The sequence below is a fragment of the Crocodylus siamensis genome, chromosome 15 (assembly GCF_052110815.1).
Source record: "Crocodylus siamensis isolate JL-2025a chromosome 15, ASM5211081v1, whole genome shotgun sequence".
NCBI classification, from domain to species: domain Eukaryota; kingdom Metazoa; phylum Chordata; order Crocodylia; family Crocodylidae; genus Crocodylus; species Crocodylus siamensis.
Window position 1 is genome coordinate 22597852 of NC_143409.1, and position 15520 is coordinate 22613371.

The 15520-nt window shown below is 44.5% G+C and overlaps 1 protein-coding gene across 1 annotated transcript in view; it reads left to right on the plus strand.

The window, feature by feature from the left end:
• Window positions 1-235: 235 nt before the first annotated feature.
• Window positions 236-15520, plus strand: part of LOC149852229 (tropomodulin-3) — a 56842-nt gene continuing 41557 nt past the window's right edge. Inside the window, exons 1-2 of the mRNA XM_090029392.1 lie at window positions 236-308; window positions 13069-13263. Of these exons, the coding sequence (XP_089885518.1) occupies window positions 13138-13263 (126 nt within the window). The 5' untranslated portion in view covers window positions 236-308; window positions 13069-13137. The remainder of the gene's footprint in view (window positions 309-13068; window positions 13264-15520) is intronic.

The window sequence follows — 15520 nt, forward strand, 5'->3', positions numbered from 1 at the left end:
ATGTCCAGCTACAAACACGTCCTACGGGTCCTACTGTGGGAGGAGAAGGGCCAAGTGTGGCCCTGCCTCAGAGAAAGGGGCCCCTTCTGCCATGTCCCCACACGCTGTTTCGTAACTGCTAGAATAACACTGCCTGGGAAGAGGCAGGTGGTCGGGCTCTACGCGTCTCTTCCCTAGCCTGGCCTACAACTCCCATGATGCTCGGGGCTGCCCGCGCTGGAAGCGAGGCGGCGCGTGCGCAGTGACGGGGCGGGGTGCATCGCCTTGCTGAGCTCCGCCGCGCCAGGCAGGAAGCTGGTGCCGCTGTGGTAAGTCCGTGGGCGCGGGGTGCGCTCCCCCCGCCCGCCCTCCGCCCTCGGGGCGCTCCGGGCCGTGCCCCCGGGGCTGCGGGGCCGCCTCTCTCTGTCCAGCAACCTGCTCCCCCTCCCCAGCCCCAGCGCCGGGCACTGCCCCCGCCCTGCCCGCGGCAGCCGGGCTGAGCTGGGCTGGGGGCGCCTATACAGGTCCGGCCCCTCGGGTGCTGTTTGGTGGCAGGGTGCAGGGCTGGGGACCTGGAGGAGCACGGGCGCCGCCTGCCAGCCGCAGGTGAGCCGCTGGCTGCAGGGAGAGGCTCTGGCAGGCGGCAGCTCTGGTTAAAGCCACAGCCCGGCTGCCCTGAGCCCGCAGCCCAGCCAGGCCTTCAGCGGAGCACACAGGCCGGTGGTTTGCACTCCTTTGCGGGCCCTCTGGAAGGGGGCAGAGCTGCACTCGGGTGTCTTGCGCTGCTTTGAAGAAGACATTTGTGTCCCCATTTGCCCTCTGAAGTAGCCTGCATGTGTCAGTGCTTCTGTGTGTTCACGCTACCCTTGGTGTCAAAGTAGCCATAGTAAACGTTAGGATATAACTTTGGACTTCCGAAGCTTGGCTTGCAGGGTCAGGGATGCTGCGCTAATGCTTCTGGCCTGGCTTGTATTGTGGGCTGCCTGCACCTTTGCAGCGCATTTGGTGAGGACTGCTCTTCCGGCACGTGCACAGTTAACTGGAGGGTATGTGCTGTATGTAGCAGTGATGTAAAAGTCTTCCGGTAATGAGAACGGCAGCAACTCTCATGAGGCTGCGTCCAAACAGGAAATAGGCCCATTATAAAGGTATGTTTGCATCTAGATGCATAGCTTGCTTGCCTGACAGGGTTCTCAAGGCCCCTTTGCAATGTAAATATTCATCTACTTGCCTGCTTTTCTTTGCCCTGTGGATCTCACGTACAAGTTTGTGTCTTTGGCCTCTGGCAGGTAAATTACAGTGTGGTCTTTTCAAAATACAGCACTGAGTTCACCAAGCAAGAAAGTTGAGTTTTTAGTTAGGGTGGGGACAGTAGATATCAATGCTCTTACCAGGAGAGGTGAGTTAGAAAATCTTTGGACAATCCCTGTATATAATTTAAAACATGAAAGCAAAGTGCAAACAACTAATATGGCTGTATTTACAATAGGATATTACAAGTAGAGTCAGAAAAAGAAATAGTATGTGGGGAACAAAGTTGATTTTGCAAAAGGCAAGGTAATGTGAAAAGGGTTTAAAGTAACTTGCTTTATTTGCAAACATCCTAATCATCTAGATTTTGCTGAGTGGTTCTGTAAACAGATGCACAGAAACTGATGTGTGTGCTGTTAGAAGACAGTACCTGTTGTTGAAAATGCTATATGCATAAAGCAAATGGGACTTTCAGGAGATGTGACTTTTAAGCTTTGCAATTGATTTCTGGTACAGGCTACCTCCTCAGGACAGTCCCTGACTGCAGGATTTTGGGTAATTTGGATTATGTACATCAAGGCTTGTTATTCTGGGGTGCATATCTATCTTTCTCTCACTCTAGGTAGTACCCAAACAGGACATTGGTGCCCATGGTCTTCCACAGATCTCTTCTCTTTGTGGCATACAGAATTTCTAGTGTCAATACATTCATCCATTTAGATAGGTTGACTTATGTCAAGAGTCTCTGTCTTCCGTAATCTGTCCTTCCTTCTGTCTTTCCAGTTGCAACAATATTTTCAGTTTCTGTTTCCTTATAACAGTGTCCAAGAAACTCCAGCTGTCTCTTTCAGATCTTCCATCTGCAGCCTGCTCTTAAGAAAGTATCTTCATTGAAGTGTGACTTGTCCAATATGCCTTCAAGATGCACCTAAAGAACCACATTCCACTTGCTTCAATACTCTTTTCCATACTTGACAGTAGTGTCCAGTAGGGGTGCACTGATAGAGATCTTCTGGGCTGATACTGATGGCTGTTTTTTAATGAGCCATATTGGCTGATACCAATTCAATTGTTGATATGCAACCCAGCAACGGGAAGAGCCTGGTGCTGCTGTTAATTGCACCCTGCAGCGGCAGCCTGCCCTTGCACCGCGCACAGATTCCAGGGGTACATTCCCCTCATTCCCTCCTGGGTTGCATGTAGTGGCAGGAGCTGTGCCCCCCTCTTCCCACACTCCCCAGATGAGCCACGGCTCTGTCCCATGCCACACCCCGGCTGGTCAGCATCCCCCAACCCCAGAGTCAGCTCCACCTCCTCCCTCACTATGGGAGCCTCGGTCTGCTCGTCCCCCATGACAGACTTATCAGCCGGATGTTGCTTTCGATGCTGCCAGGCTGTGCTCCTGGCTGCCTGCATACTGTGCTGTGGCTGCACATGAATGTGGCATTTATTGGTGACATTACCAGCCACATCAGCCAAAAAAAGCCAGTTACCTATAATGTCAATTTTCCTTTTATTGCTACCACTGTAATATAATACAGATGGATGTATCACTGCACCTCTGTTATCCAGCGTTCTGATGCATATGTGAGGACTGCAATCCAAAACTCTTAACTTCATCCCCATAGAAATGTAACTATCAATATCTTTTTCATTTTCAGAAATGCATGTATTGCTGTATCTGTCTACACTGTAAGTTGTGGCATTTATCAGTGGTCATAATACCTGCCCTGCAGACAGTAAAGTAAGCAAGACCTGAAATGCCTTTAAATAGGGTGTATTGAATTATGCACCTCATTCATAGTGTCCCCAGAAGCCTCATCTCTACAGTGTTATTCAATCTATTTCTTTGCTACTTTGTTTTTAAGTAATAGGCATCCAGATATAGAGTCATGTTGGATAAAACTAAAACAGACAATGTAGCAATAGCATGAAACATCCTGCCATTCTGTTCATTTTGCATACTAATTAAGGTTGGGAAATCATGGTGGAGCCCACTAAGCAGAAAGGCAAGCATTGTATAGCTGTGAGGAGTCTCCTACTTGTAAAGGAAACATTAACAGGATCTGGCAGTATAAGTGTCTCCTAATGTATTCTCTGGAAAGATTTTTTTCCCCCCTCTTCAGGTATGTGGGAATGCAAAACTGATACCTAAATTATAGCTGCATGTTAACATTCGTGATTACCCACAAAGACATCTGCCAGTTTAAACTGAGAGATGGCCTTAGTTCATGTCATTTGAGGGAACAGAATATATATGATATCTGGTGCTTGTTTACCCAGAAAAGTTTAGTGTAGAATAATTTAGGTGTGAATATATTTTAGTCCATCTTGCTTGTGGATACATAGGAAGTATAGAAATCTTTAAGAATGATTTTTGTTAGGGAAGTGCAGCTTGCTTTATATATATAAAAAAAAAATTATGGTGAGAAAAATATACAACTTGCACTGAAAAAAAAAATTAGGAAAAGATGGGAATTGACCTAATGATTATGTACAGTTTCAGACCACTCAGTAAATCTGGTAGTGAAGAGAAAATTGCTTTGTATCTTGCTAAAGATACATCTGGCAGCGATAGCTTACTATTTATTACATGGGTGGTTCTGGCACATTCCCAAATGGCACTTCTGTTGAGCAGCTTAGTAGAGTGGTCAAGATTGTAATGGGCTGTGAGCACTTAAAGGCTAGGGACAGGAGTTGCACACAAACTGGTTTAAGTGATCAGAAACTGTCTTAAACCTGTAACAGAACATCAGTTCAGTGCACATAAACCAGTTTCAAAATGGCCAAAACTAGTTTAAGATAAACTTGGTTGAATGTAGTATCAGGTTTAACTGATTTAGGTCAAACTGGTTTATGCAACTTCTGTCTCAGACCCCTTCCTGATTTAAGTTAAACCAAAGTCCTCCAGGATCCTGGTATGCTTTCTTGGCTGGGCTGTGCTCTCTGCTCCAGACAGCAGGGCTGGCCCTGCCCCTCTGTTCTCCAGTTGAACAGGGATGTGGACAGACCTGGCGAGAAACTGGCAGGCATGGACCTGTTAAGCCATAGTGGGCAGGGTGGAGGTTAATTCTTTCCTCCTTCCTCTTCTCCCTCACTGCAGTCGGGGTCTGCCTGTTGCCTCCAAAGAGCAGAGGGGGTGGGGGCTGGAAGACCACGGCTGTGGTCCCTGGGGATTGGAGGGAGGAATTAACCCCCTCGTTCAGCTCCGGTCAAGGCAGCTGCACAGTTGGGCCATAGGGACAGCGCCATCCCTGGCGGCTTCAGCTCAGTGACAGAGTGGCTGAGCCCTGTCAGGAGCACAGTCTGTCCTTGCATGCATGGGCAGTGGCTGGCCAGGCCAGCTTGGAGGCACCAGCAAGCCCAGAGCCTGGCAGCCACCCACTGCAGGGGTTCTCTGTGGACCTACAAGCCCCCACGGTGCCTCTGAGTCAGCCCAGGTAGCCCACTGCCTGGTTAGCTGCTGGCCGTGCACACCAGACTAAGCTGCACGTGCTGGCAGGGCTCAGCCTCCCCGTCACTGACCTGCAGCCGCCGGGGCTGAGCGAGGCTGGCCCAGGCTATGGGGGTGAGGCCATTCCTGGTGGCTGCAGCTCAGTGACAGCCATTTCCTGTGCCCAGGCTGAGCCAGGCTTGCCAGCCCTGCACGTAGCCCCTGGCAGTGGGGGGGCAGGGCGGGAGGATGGGGGGGAAGAGTCCCTCTCTAGCACTGAACAGAGCCCTCCTCCCCATCCTGCGGGGGGAGAGGAAAGGAGGAGCAGGGAGAAGAGTCCCCTTCGGGGGCTGGGCAGTCCTGTGCAGAGCCTGTCCTCCCTGCCCCACATCGGGTGGGGAGGAAGAGGGGGAAAAGTCCCCCTCTTGGGATGGGCAGGGCTATGTGCCCCAACTGCTCCTGGCTGTCAGGGAGCTGCCGGAAAAGCGGAGCTGCGGAGCTATCCCCTCCTCCTTCACCGCCACAGTGGTCTGGACATGCTCACTCCTCCCCCACCCTCAGAAGCCTGCAGGCCAAGGTTGGGGTTTAAACCCTTCCTCAGTCTTACTTGGGCCTACCCAGGCCTGGCCAGCTTCCCTGTGAAAGGGAAGGGAGGGCTGCTCTAGTGCCCCAGGGCTTCTGTCCTGAGCCATCACAGGCATATTATACCTGCATTTCTGGAATGGAAAGGGAATGTCTATGCACTTGCAAACCAGTTCAGTCTCTGCAGGGTAGACTAATCTACAAAAATTGAATCAATTCAGGCTCAGGCTTTTTGAATGTCTGTTCCTAACCAAAGTGTTGCATATTACTGTTCACAGGGGATCACAAGATTACTATCTTAAAATCCAAATTTGCTGGTTTTGTACTCTTGTTGACTTTGCAACAACTTAAAAGCCATGCTTCTAGTTTCAATAACTTCAGATAAGTTAATGACACTTAGAGCATTTAATATACTCTTTGTAAACATTTGCATGTAATCTCGTATGTTGAGAGTTAAAGTTGCCACTATTGTTAGACTTCCCTGGGGAAAAGCTGTAGATTAAGCTTCATTAAGCAGCTGGAGCTGTTTCAGGGTTCTGATTGGTAGTAGGCATCTGCCCAGGCTTTGATTGATGGTGAAATGCTGATAAAGGGGGCTTATGGACCCCACCTCTTCCACTTTAGGTTTGTCCAGAGGCTGACTGGGGAAAGTCTCACAAGTAACAAAGGAGGTGAAAGGGAACTCTGCAAGCACTGGCCAAAACAGCTCAAATTATTTTTATGATGTCATTTCTATTTTAAAACCTGAGTTAAGGGAACTAGCTTATAGTGTACTTCAGTAAAAATTAAGAACTCAATTCCACCCTGCCCCCCAATCGGACCTAGGACTACAGTAATGTTAGGGTCCCGAGAAACTATGTCCTTAGAAGTGCTAGAAACTTAAATTCTGAGGGATGAGTGTTAAAAAAAAAAAAAAAAGCTTTTCTTAAGTCTTTAATACTATTGTATGCTTTATAATTGAGAACACGTGTAGTATTTCAAGTGTTGTGAAGAGATGTGTGAAAATGGATCAGAAGTCTTTCCAAGGATGATTCAGATCATGAATGTAGAAAAACACTCCCTTGTGGTTACACCTCTTCATCTCTCTCCCAGCCTTCAGCAGCATGATGGTGATTAGTTTTTGTACAGTACAACCTCATAAATCTGGATCTCAAAAATACAGAATTCTCGAAAATCCCGCACTTTTTAAGCTTGCATGCGGCTGCTCCCACCGCCATCCAACATCTTGTCATTAACAGGTGCCCCCCGGCCAAAGAAAACCTACTTTGAAACTTTCCGGCAGGTGCTTGGTCCTGAGCATTCTGGATTTATGAAGTTATACTGTATTTTTCATTGCTCTTCGTGGTGTTCTGACCCAAAGCCTTCATTGTCCATCGACAGAAGAGTTTAAAACAAAATGATGAGTAGCAACTTAGTGCATCAGTTTACTTTTAGAATATATATTTCTGGTGTTGAAGGCCAGCAATTATTTTTATTGAAAGTTTAAGTTGATTGAGGAGTGATGGCTTTGCCTGTTCCTGCTTTCCCATGTTAACTAAGTTTCCTGTGCTAATGCACAGAAATGTGGCTGATGAACAGGATAATAAATTGTTCAGGGTCAGATATATTGTTATAATATCTTAGCTTTATATTCCAAGGAGAGACATTGACCTTTCAGGGTTTTCTTTGCGCACAGTTTAAACATTAACATTTTTGGTTTGTTGCGTAATACTGTTCTGTGATGTGTACACCAGCAGCAGGTACAACTGCAATACTAAAGATGCTGTGGCTGAGGTGGTTGATCTTCCTATGTGCTTCCTAGCAGGTGTCAGTGAAAGGTTACAAATGAATGGCAAGCATGAAACCTCCTCGCTACCCTGGAAATTTGCTAGCCTTACAGATGACCTGATCACTTGGGAGTCTTGACCAGCTGCACTGCACCTGGATATGCTACTAGTGGGGCCCCACAGCCAGCTAAAACAGCATTTCGAATTGACATAGTAATCATATATATAACATAATAAATAAAGCCCATGGAAACAAAAATCTTATATAAAGTGGTCAGGTATCCAGGTTGTAGCTGTATTGGTCTAAAGGAAAAGGCAGTCAGGACTCATAGTAGAGATGATATCTTTTATTAGACCAACAAGATTTTTGCAAATAATTCAATAATTTTTTTTGCAAAAATCTTGTTGGTCTAATAAAAGATATCATCTCTACTATGACTCCTGATTTGCCTTTATATAAAGTGGGTAACTTTTTACCCATTTTCACCAAGATGATATATATGTGGAGAATTGTGACTGACAATGTTGTTTGACAAATACACATATGGAACAAACAAAACCCTGTTGAAGAAATGACTTGATAACTACTTATCAAATTGACTTTGCGTGCAGATTTATGCAGCTTTATGCTCTGATAGGCTTGGTAATTTTTTTATCATCTGATCATAGTCTTGCCACATTCACTGACAGTCCTGTAAACTGAATGAGAACAGACATGCACAAGCTTGAAGACTGTATAAAATTAACTTGTCACTCACTATGCAGCTTGGTCACTAACAATGATGTCTAATTAGCAGCAGGAAATGTGGTTCTTCAGGATGTACTTAATGGCTTAAATTGAAAAGAAGGGAAAAAATTCTTGTTCCAGGAGTCATAAGTTTGCATGCGTTTTGAGTGGTGTCTTCTGCAATAATTATAGTTAACTATTCTGCAAATACTGAGAGTCCTTGACAAAACAGCTACAGCAGTACAAGGCTAAGACAACTGTGGCACTTCTTTGTACCTTAAATATTATTGTGTACCGTAAATATGATTGTCTTTAACTCTGAATCACCAGTCTGGAACACGGACAGTTCTTTGCTTGAATGCTTTCAGTTAAAACGTCTCTTCCTAATGGTCTCTCAAAACATAATAATGCTTTTCCACTTTAGCCTGCTGTCGGAGAAGTATAAACTTACAACATGGTAACTGTTAGGACAAGGGGAGTCCTGGCAGAAATTCTTTGTTTACTTTAAATTACTAACACTTTTTCATGGGTTTTTTTTTTTCTTTTTCAGTCTTTAGAGAATTTAGCTTAGGTTTGGTCATAATAGCTCAGAATTTGGATGTCCTGCCAATATCACATGCTCAGTCTTGGTTAGCTTTGGTGTTTTATTGGTAATGTAATGTTTTGCTAAAGAAAAGCATGATAATAATAGAAGAATACCCTGAACAAAATTGTAGCCAACTGTAAATGCAACAATACAGTAAGCTTGTATTTTGATCATGCATGTAAGTTGACCCCACATTTTCAGGTTTAACTTCAGTGAATATAAGTTTGATAACTACAGATCCTTGAACTGTTGCTGCTTTTAAAAGTTCTGAAGGAGAAACAAATAACCAAGAAATGACCCAAGGAGTTGAACATACTGAAAAAACATAAAATAAAGACTGCACCAAAGAAAGTTCTGATTTTAGTATTTAAATTTTCTTGTTGTATGCACAAAGGTACTAGTAAAACAGACTTCTTATGTTCACTTATTGTCCTCCCTCACCTTTGGCATAGCTCATGTGACTAAAGCAGTGTCATGGATGGGTACAAACTGTTCAGAAAGGACAGGCAGGGGAGGAGAGGAGGAGTTGCACTTTATGCAAGAGAGCCATATGATTGCTCAGAGGTCCAGTATGAAACTGGAGATCAGCCTATTCAGAGTGTCTGGGTTAGGGTCAGAGGGGAGAGCCACAAGGGTGATGTGGTGGGGGTCTGCTGTAGACCACCAGACCAGGAGGAAGTGATGGATGAGGCTTTCTTCAAACAGCTAGTGGAAGTTTCCTGATCACAGGCCCTGGTTCTTAGAGGGGCGTTCAGTCACTCTGACATCTGCTGGGAGGGCAATACAGCAGTGCGCAGGCAATCCAGGAAGCTTTTGGAAAGTGGTGTTGTCTCCAACTTTTTGGTGCAAGTGATGGACCGACTTACTAGGGACCATACTCTTCTTGCCTTCTGGTCATGAGCAGGGATGAACTGGTTGAGAATGTAGTAGTCAGTGGATGGCAACTTGAGCAGCACTGACCACAAGATGATAAAGTTCAAGATCCTGAGGGAAAGGAAGGATGCAGAGCAGCAGAGAAAGGACTCTAGACTTCAGAAAAGCAGACTTCAAGTCACTTGAAGAACTCATGGGCAGGATCCCCTGGGGAGCCAGTCTGAGTGGGGGAAAAGAGTCCCGGAGAGCTGGCTGTACTTGAAAGAAGCCTTACTGAAAGTGCAGGAACAAACCACCCCAATGTGCAGGAAGACTAGCAAATATGGCAGAAGACCAGCTTGGCTTAGCAGGGAACTCTTCAGTAAACTAAATCACAAAAAGGAAGTTTATAGGAAGTGGAAATTTGGACAGACAACGAGGGATGAATATAAAAGCATTGCTTGGGCATGCAGGGATGAAGTCAGGAAGGCTAAAGGACAACTGGAGTTGCAGCTAGCAAGGGATGTGAAGGGTAACAAGAAGGGTTTCTACAAGTATGCCTGTAGCAAGTGGAGAATTAAGGAAAGTGTGGGTCCCTTACTGAATGGGGGAGGCAACCTTGTGACAAGATGCAGAAAAGACTGAAGTTTTCGATGCCTTTTTTTTGCCTCAGTCTTCACAGGCAAAGTCAGCTCCCAGACTACTGCACAGGGCAGAACGTGTTGGGGAGCAGGTGAGCAGCCCTCAGTGGTGAAAGAAGAGGTTGGGGACTGTTTAGAAAAGCTGGATGTGTACAACTCCATAGGGCTGGATGGGATGCACCTGAGGGTGCTGAGGGAATTGACCGATATGACTGCAGAGCCACTGGCCATCATCTCTGAAAGCACTTGGTGATCAGGAGAGGTCTCTGGAAAAGAGAAACATAGTGCTCATATTTAAGAAAGGGAAAAAGAAAGACCCTACTGGGAACTACTGACCAGTTGGCCTCACCTCACTCCCTGGAAAAATTATGGAGAAGTTCCTCAAGGAATCCATTTCTAAAGAGAAAAAGTACATGGTATTGTGTATTGTCTTTACATTTTTACACGTATTCCAATAAAAATAATTTATTTCCACAAAGCTTTGAATTTGTTTGAATATAACATTTAAACCACATTAAGTGTGGTATATTGAATGTTTTTCCTTATCAAATATTTCAGTTCAAATACATGTGGTTATTGGGACATAAAATTAACATGGGGAGTACTTTTTTAGTTCAGTTTACTAAATACAAGTCAAATAAACATGCTAAATCAGATCACACTAAATTAGGGCATTGGAAAATTTTCCAATTCAAAATTTTCCAGAAAACCCACATCTCTGAGCAGAATAATTGCTTCCCTTGACCTACTGGCAAGAATACCTAACAATGCAGCCCCTGATGCCATTGGCCGCCTTGGTAACAAGGGCACACTGCTGGCTCAGATTCATGTGATAAATATTTTTAATTTGTTTGATATGTGTACAGGGAAACTATTGCATCTTGAGCTACCAAAGGTCATGTTTTTTGGAAATGCCTATTTGCAGAAGCAAAATGAGTAATCTGTGAAATGTGTATACTCCATGTGTATGGAATAAGACTTTCCACATTGTATTGACAGGCTGGCACAGCTAGACTGACTGATTGCTTGCACAGCCTTCCTGTAGCTTGTTCTGACCAGAAACAGGCCGTTACAAACGTTTTTGCACTTACAGACCTTACCTGGGTCTAGCTTGGGAGTGGCCAAAATGGTGAATCCAGCCAGCATCTGGACTCCATTTCTCAACAGCCCCTGCCCGCATCGTTTTAGTGGAGACCCCAGGAGTGGTGCTGTGACAGAACGGGGCCAGGGTTTCCATGGAGACCAGCCCCAGCATCACTGGCAGGACGCACAGCTGGGCAGAGGCTGGGATCTTGAAGTGGTGACAGCGTGGTCTGGAGCTGGGCTAGAGCCACAGTCCACTGTCTGCATGCTCTTGCTGAGGGTGTGCGGGCAGCGGATCGCAGCTGTGCTCTGGCTCTGGATCATGCTGTCCCTGCTACAAGATCCCAGCTCCAGAGCAGCTCCCCGTCCAGGTCTGTGCCCTGCCAGCACTGCTGGGGCTGGTCTCCATGGAAACCATGGCCCCATGCTGCCACAGTGCTGCCACTGCTGGGAAATGGGAGTCCAGTGCAGGCTGCCCACCCCGGTCTATCTCCTGGTTCCAGAGTCTGTAATCTAATGCACCTCTCTGGTTTTACCACTTCAGCCAAAACTGAATAGTTATGTATTCTAGTTCTCCAATCTAAGCCCAGCCTCTTGTCTTCAGTTTTTGCAAGCTCTAAGATCAGTAGTGATCATTATTCAGTTGTGATCTTGAATAAGAAAAATAAAAACTTCACATTTCCCACTTTATTAAGAGATGGATAGTCAAGGAGGCTTAAATTATGAGCAAACTAATTAGGATAATAAACAAGGGCATACAAGTTACTAATAACTGCAGAAGTTATTTCTGCCTACGCCTGCTGAGTCATAGTCCTGCACTAGTGAGTAATATTTGATTTGTTCAGTCAGCAAATGAATGACTATCAAATTATATGCAGTTTTTGTTTGGTTATTTTGTTTCCTAAATATCAGTAGCCCAGATATTTAAGGAAGCCCTATTTCAGTTTTAGTGTCTATTTGCCTTTGGAGAGTAAAAGATAGTGAGAATTATAAATTAAGTATTTTTAGGTCTAGTTTGTTCTTCAGATGACTTACAAACAACCATCATGGGCCCAAGAACTGACATTGAGACCTTTTTTTGGATTATTTAGCTAAAGTTGCATGTTAAATACCACAAATTTTGAAAATCATACAGATTTTTAGATATAACAAGTCCAGATGCAAAATTCATCTAAAATGTTGGACTATGTAATTTGATAGCCAAACAGATTGCTTGCCAAAGACCAGTTTTGTTTCTATTTTCATATTCTGAAAAGAGTATTCCTGTAGTTAACACTTTTGCTAGCTATAGCATGATGGCCAGGTAGCAGTGTCTGTTGCTAAGGATGCCCAACACTTCTCATTATAAGGTCTTTTTCCACAGTTAGTCTTAACTTTGTCAAACTTCTGATCTGTGGGCTGAAGTTTTCCATTTCCAGTGTCTACCTCTTATCTGATGTATTTTGACGATATCCCGTTTCTTATGAGAACAAGACCAGGAAAAATATGTTTTCAAGGGTAAAATTCTGGAAACTTTCTTTGGAAAGTTCTCTTGCCCTTATAGGGACTTGAAATTTGACAGGGGAGCTTGCATAATGGGGGGTATTTTTGCTGCCCTTAAGAAAATGCATCCCAAACCAGCCAGTTTATAAGCTTGGCAAAAACTGCAGTTTACAAATGCAGAAGAAACTTGGTAGAACCTAATAGCTAAAATCTCCAGATGTTCTGTTGCAGCGAGCAGGCTCCTCATAGCTTTTAGCACTAACCAGACCTTGTATGTGCCATTCCTACAAGACAAGTGAACAGACTGTGGGGAGAGGGGATGGCTCTTTCCAGGTAAGCAGAGTAGGACTGGGATGATAAGTTGCTTTTTTTTTTCCTTTTTGCTAAAGTTTAAGGGCTCTTGCTGATGTCAGTAGCATAAATTAAAATAATACTGACTGTATAAGCCAAAACTTTTTTTTACTGTTCATGATAGTGTAGAATGATGAGAGTCCCCTGTACTAGTGCTAGGATGCCTGCAGTGTTTAGCTAACACAGTGGTGAGCACTATAAAAACGTCACAGTGTGCAATGAACAGAAATATAGTTTTCATAGGAAATATATTTGGAAGTTGGATGATACCTAGGGATTATTATAGTTGCTTTATTGTGCCTCCTCTTGTTTTTGGTTTCTTTTTTTTTCTATAGGTCTGTTTAAGAGCAAAACACAGCCCTTAACTGCTAGTTTGAAAACCTCGAGTGACTGCTGCCCAAGTCATGACGCTCCCATTCCGAAAAGACATAGAGGAATACAAGGATCTTGATGAGGACGAACTTCTGGACAAGCTTTCAGAAGAAGAATTAAAGCAACTGGAAACTGTTCTGGATGACCTTGACCCTGAGGTGGGAATTGGGGAAGTGAACAGTCTTTTGTTTTGTTACAAACTTTTACCTTTTGCTTTAAATTATATTTTCTTGAAGAGTGGCATCTTCTTAACTTGATGGAATTAGAAATAGTAAAAAATGTAAAATAAACGGGAAGTCCAGGACAATTACATCAAGCTCTTTAGGAAATTATTTTTAAAAGGGAACATTTCCAGTTGGTGACATTCCTGATTAGAAATTCACCTGAAGGTGGATCGTTTGACATCATCCTGTTGTTTGCTTTTTATTACTTAAGTTTATGGCTAAAATCAAGCGATGTAACAGAAGATAACATGTTTATAATTTCTCAAGGACTCAAAGAGGATGGATTAGGGTTATGCTATGAGACATAGAGACCTAATAAGGGAAATAGGATCTGACTCTTCCCTTTAAAAAAAAAATCACATTTACAATCTATGAACAAAAAAGATCAATTATAATATAATCTTCTGCTAACATGATTTAGCTTTCATCTGTCAGTTTTGTGCTCACGGTCTAACACCATGACAGTGTCACACTCAATATTTTAGATGTTTGTAGTATAGTCAGTTTAGGCTTAAACTTGATACAGAGGTGCCACTCAGCAGAATACCTTGTTTTATAGCTAGGTTTTTCTTGTGGGCTCCCAAGAACAATGTTACGATCATCTACCTTTAATTTTGGTGACCCATATAATTTTGACTGTGGAAAATTGATGATCAGGGTAAGTTGTTTTATTTGGTTTGGTTGGTTGATTTGTATTTATTTATTTTAATGAAATGATCATTGGAAATCTCCCCTCATATTTTTTTTTATTCCCTGCTTCTCTACACAACCTTTCCTCCAACTTTCTGTGCAGTTGCAGAAAGTATTGAATGTAAATCAGTCTGTTGCACAGAATGACTTTCATGTTGCTGGCTCTAGTTGTGTTGACTAGAATAGACATTTCTTTTGTGGATATAGAAAAAGTTAGATGTTAGTGTTAAAGGAAGCAGTCTAGGGAGTGTTCATTTAGCTTGTAAACTATGGTTCCTTCATTCCTAGCTATTCATTCAGATGGGGGAATTCATATTGAAAAAGAAATGTCAATGACTGCTGTGTGAGCCTAGTTCTGAGAGCTATGATACTTCTCAGGCTAGAGCTGTTGCTTTAGTTTCTTTTGGTTTTTTTTAAAGCATTTGGGCTCTCTCTACACATTACTTATAAGGCATGATTAGCCAGGTGTAATCACACCTTAAGTTGTGACCCAGCTCCATGTTCAAACAATGAACTGCGTGATAAAACAAACAACGAGCTATAAAGTTATTCCACAAAAAATGTGTAATAATTTTGTAGCTTGCTCTAATCACATCGGTAATTGAATATGTGGCCACTGCCGGGCTTCCGGGCGCAGGGGGACACCACCCACCTCTAGACTCATAGCTAACAAGCCTCTCAGTGGTGGCAGCATTGTCAGCTGTAGAGCTGGCAGCAGGAAAAATACTGCCCCGCCTTGTGAGCCTGCTTGGCTGTAAGGCTTGCAATGGGGGCATTGTCTTTGGCTGCAGGGCTTGTAGCAGGAAGAACGCTGCTTCCACTGAGAACTTCCTGAAGTGTGGGGCTTGCAGCAGGGGCAATGCTCCCCTGCTCTGCCCCCACTGGGAGCTCCACAGCCAGTGTTGCTGCTGGGCTTGCCGCAGTGGCAGTGGACCCTGCTGCAAGCCTTGCAGCCCCCAGAGCTGTGAGGGTTGCAGGGGCAGCAGCGGGAAGAAAGCTGCCACTGAGCATCCTGAGCTATGAGACTTGCAGTGGGGGCAGTATAGGAGAATGCTGCCTTCCCCACCTCCCGTGAACCCCACACTTGAGGCTTGCAGCAGTGGCAGCATTCTTCCCGCTACAAGCCCTGCAGTGATGTGAGGTGTTGGCCTTGTAGCAGGAGCATCACAGGGTATGCTGCCATTGCTGTGAGCCCCATCAACTGTGGGGCTCAGAGCTGGTGCAGGGGGAGCCCAGGATCATAATCCTAGGCTCCCCCCTGGACCAGTGATAAGGTATGATGGGATCTAACGTGCAATCCCACAGTCATGCCGCTTGCCATGCGCGTGTAGCATTGTAAGAGGTGCAACTGTTTAGATTGTACATTAGATCCCATTGTGCTTTTACCTGCATGTGTAGAGGGGCCCTAGCAGTGCCCAGTGTGCAGTCTGCTTACTGAGGTCTCCTTGCCTAGACTTGGCCCCCCCAAATCACTGGCATGTCCATTGCGTTCAAAAAGTAG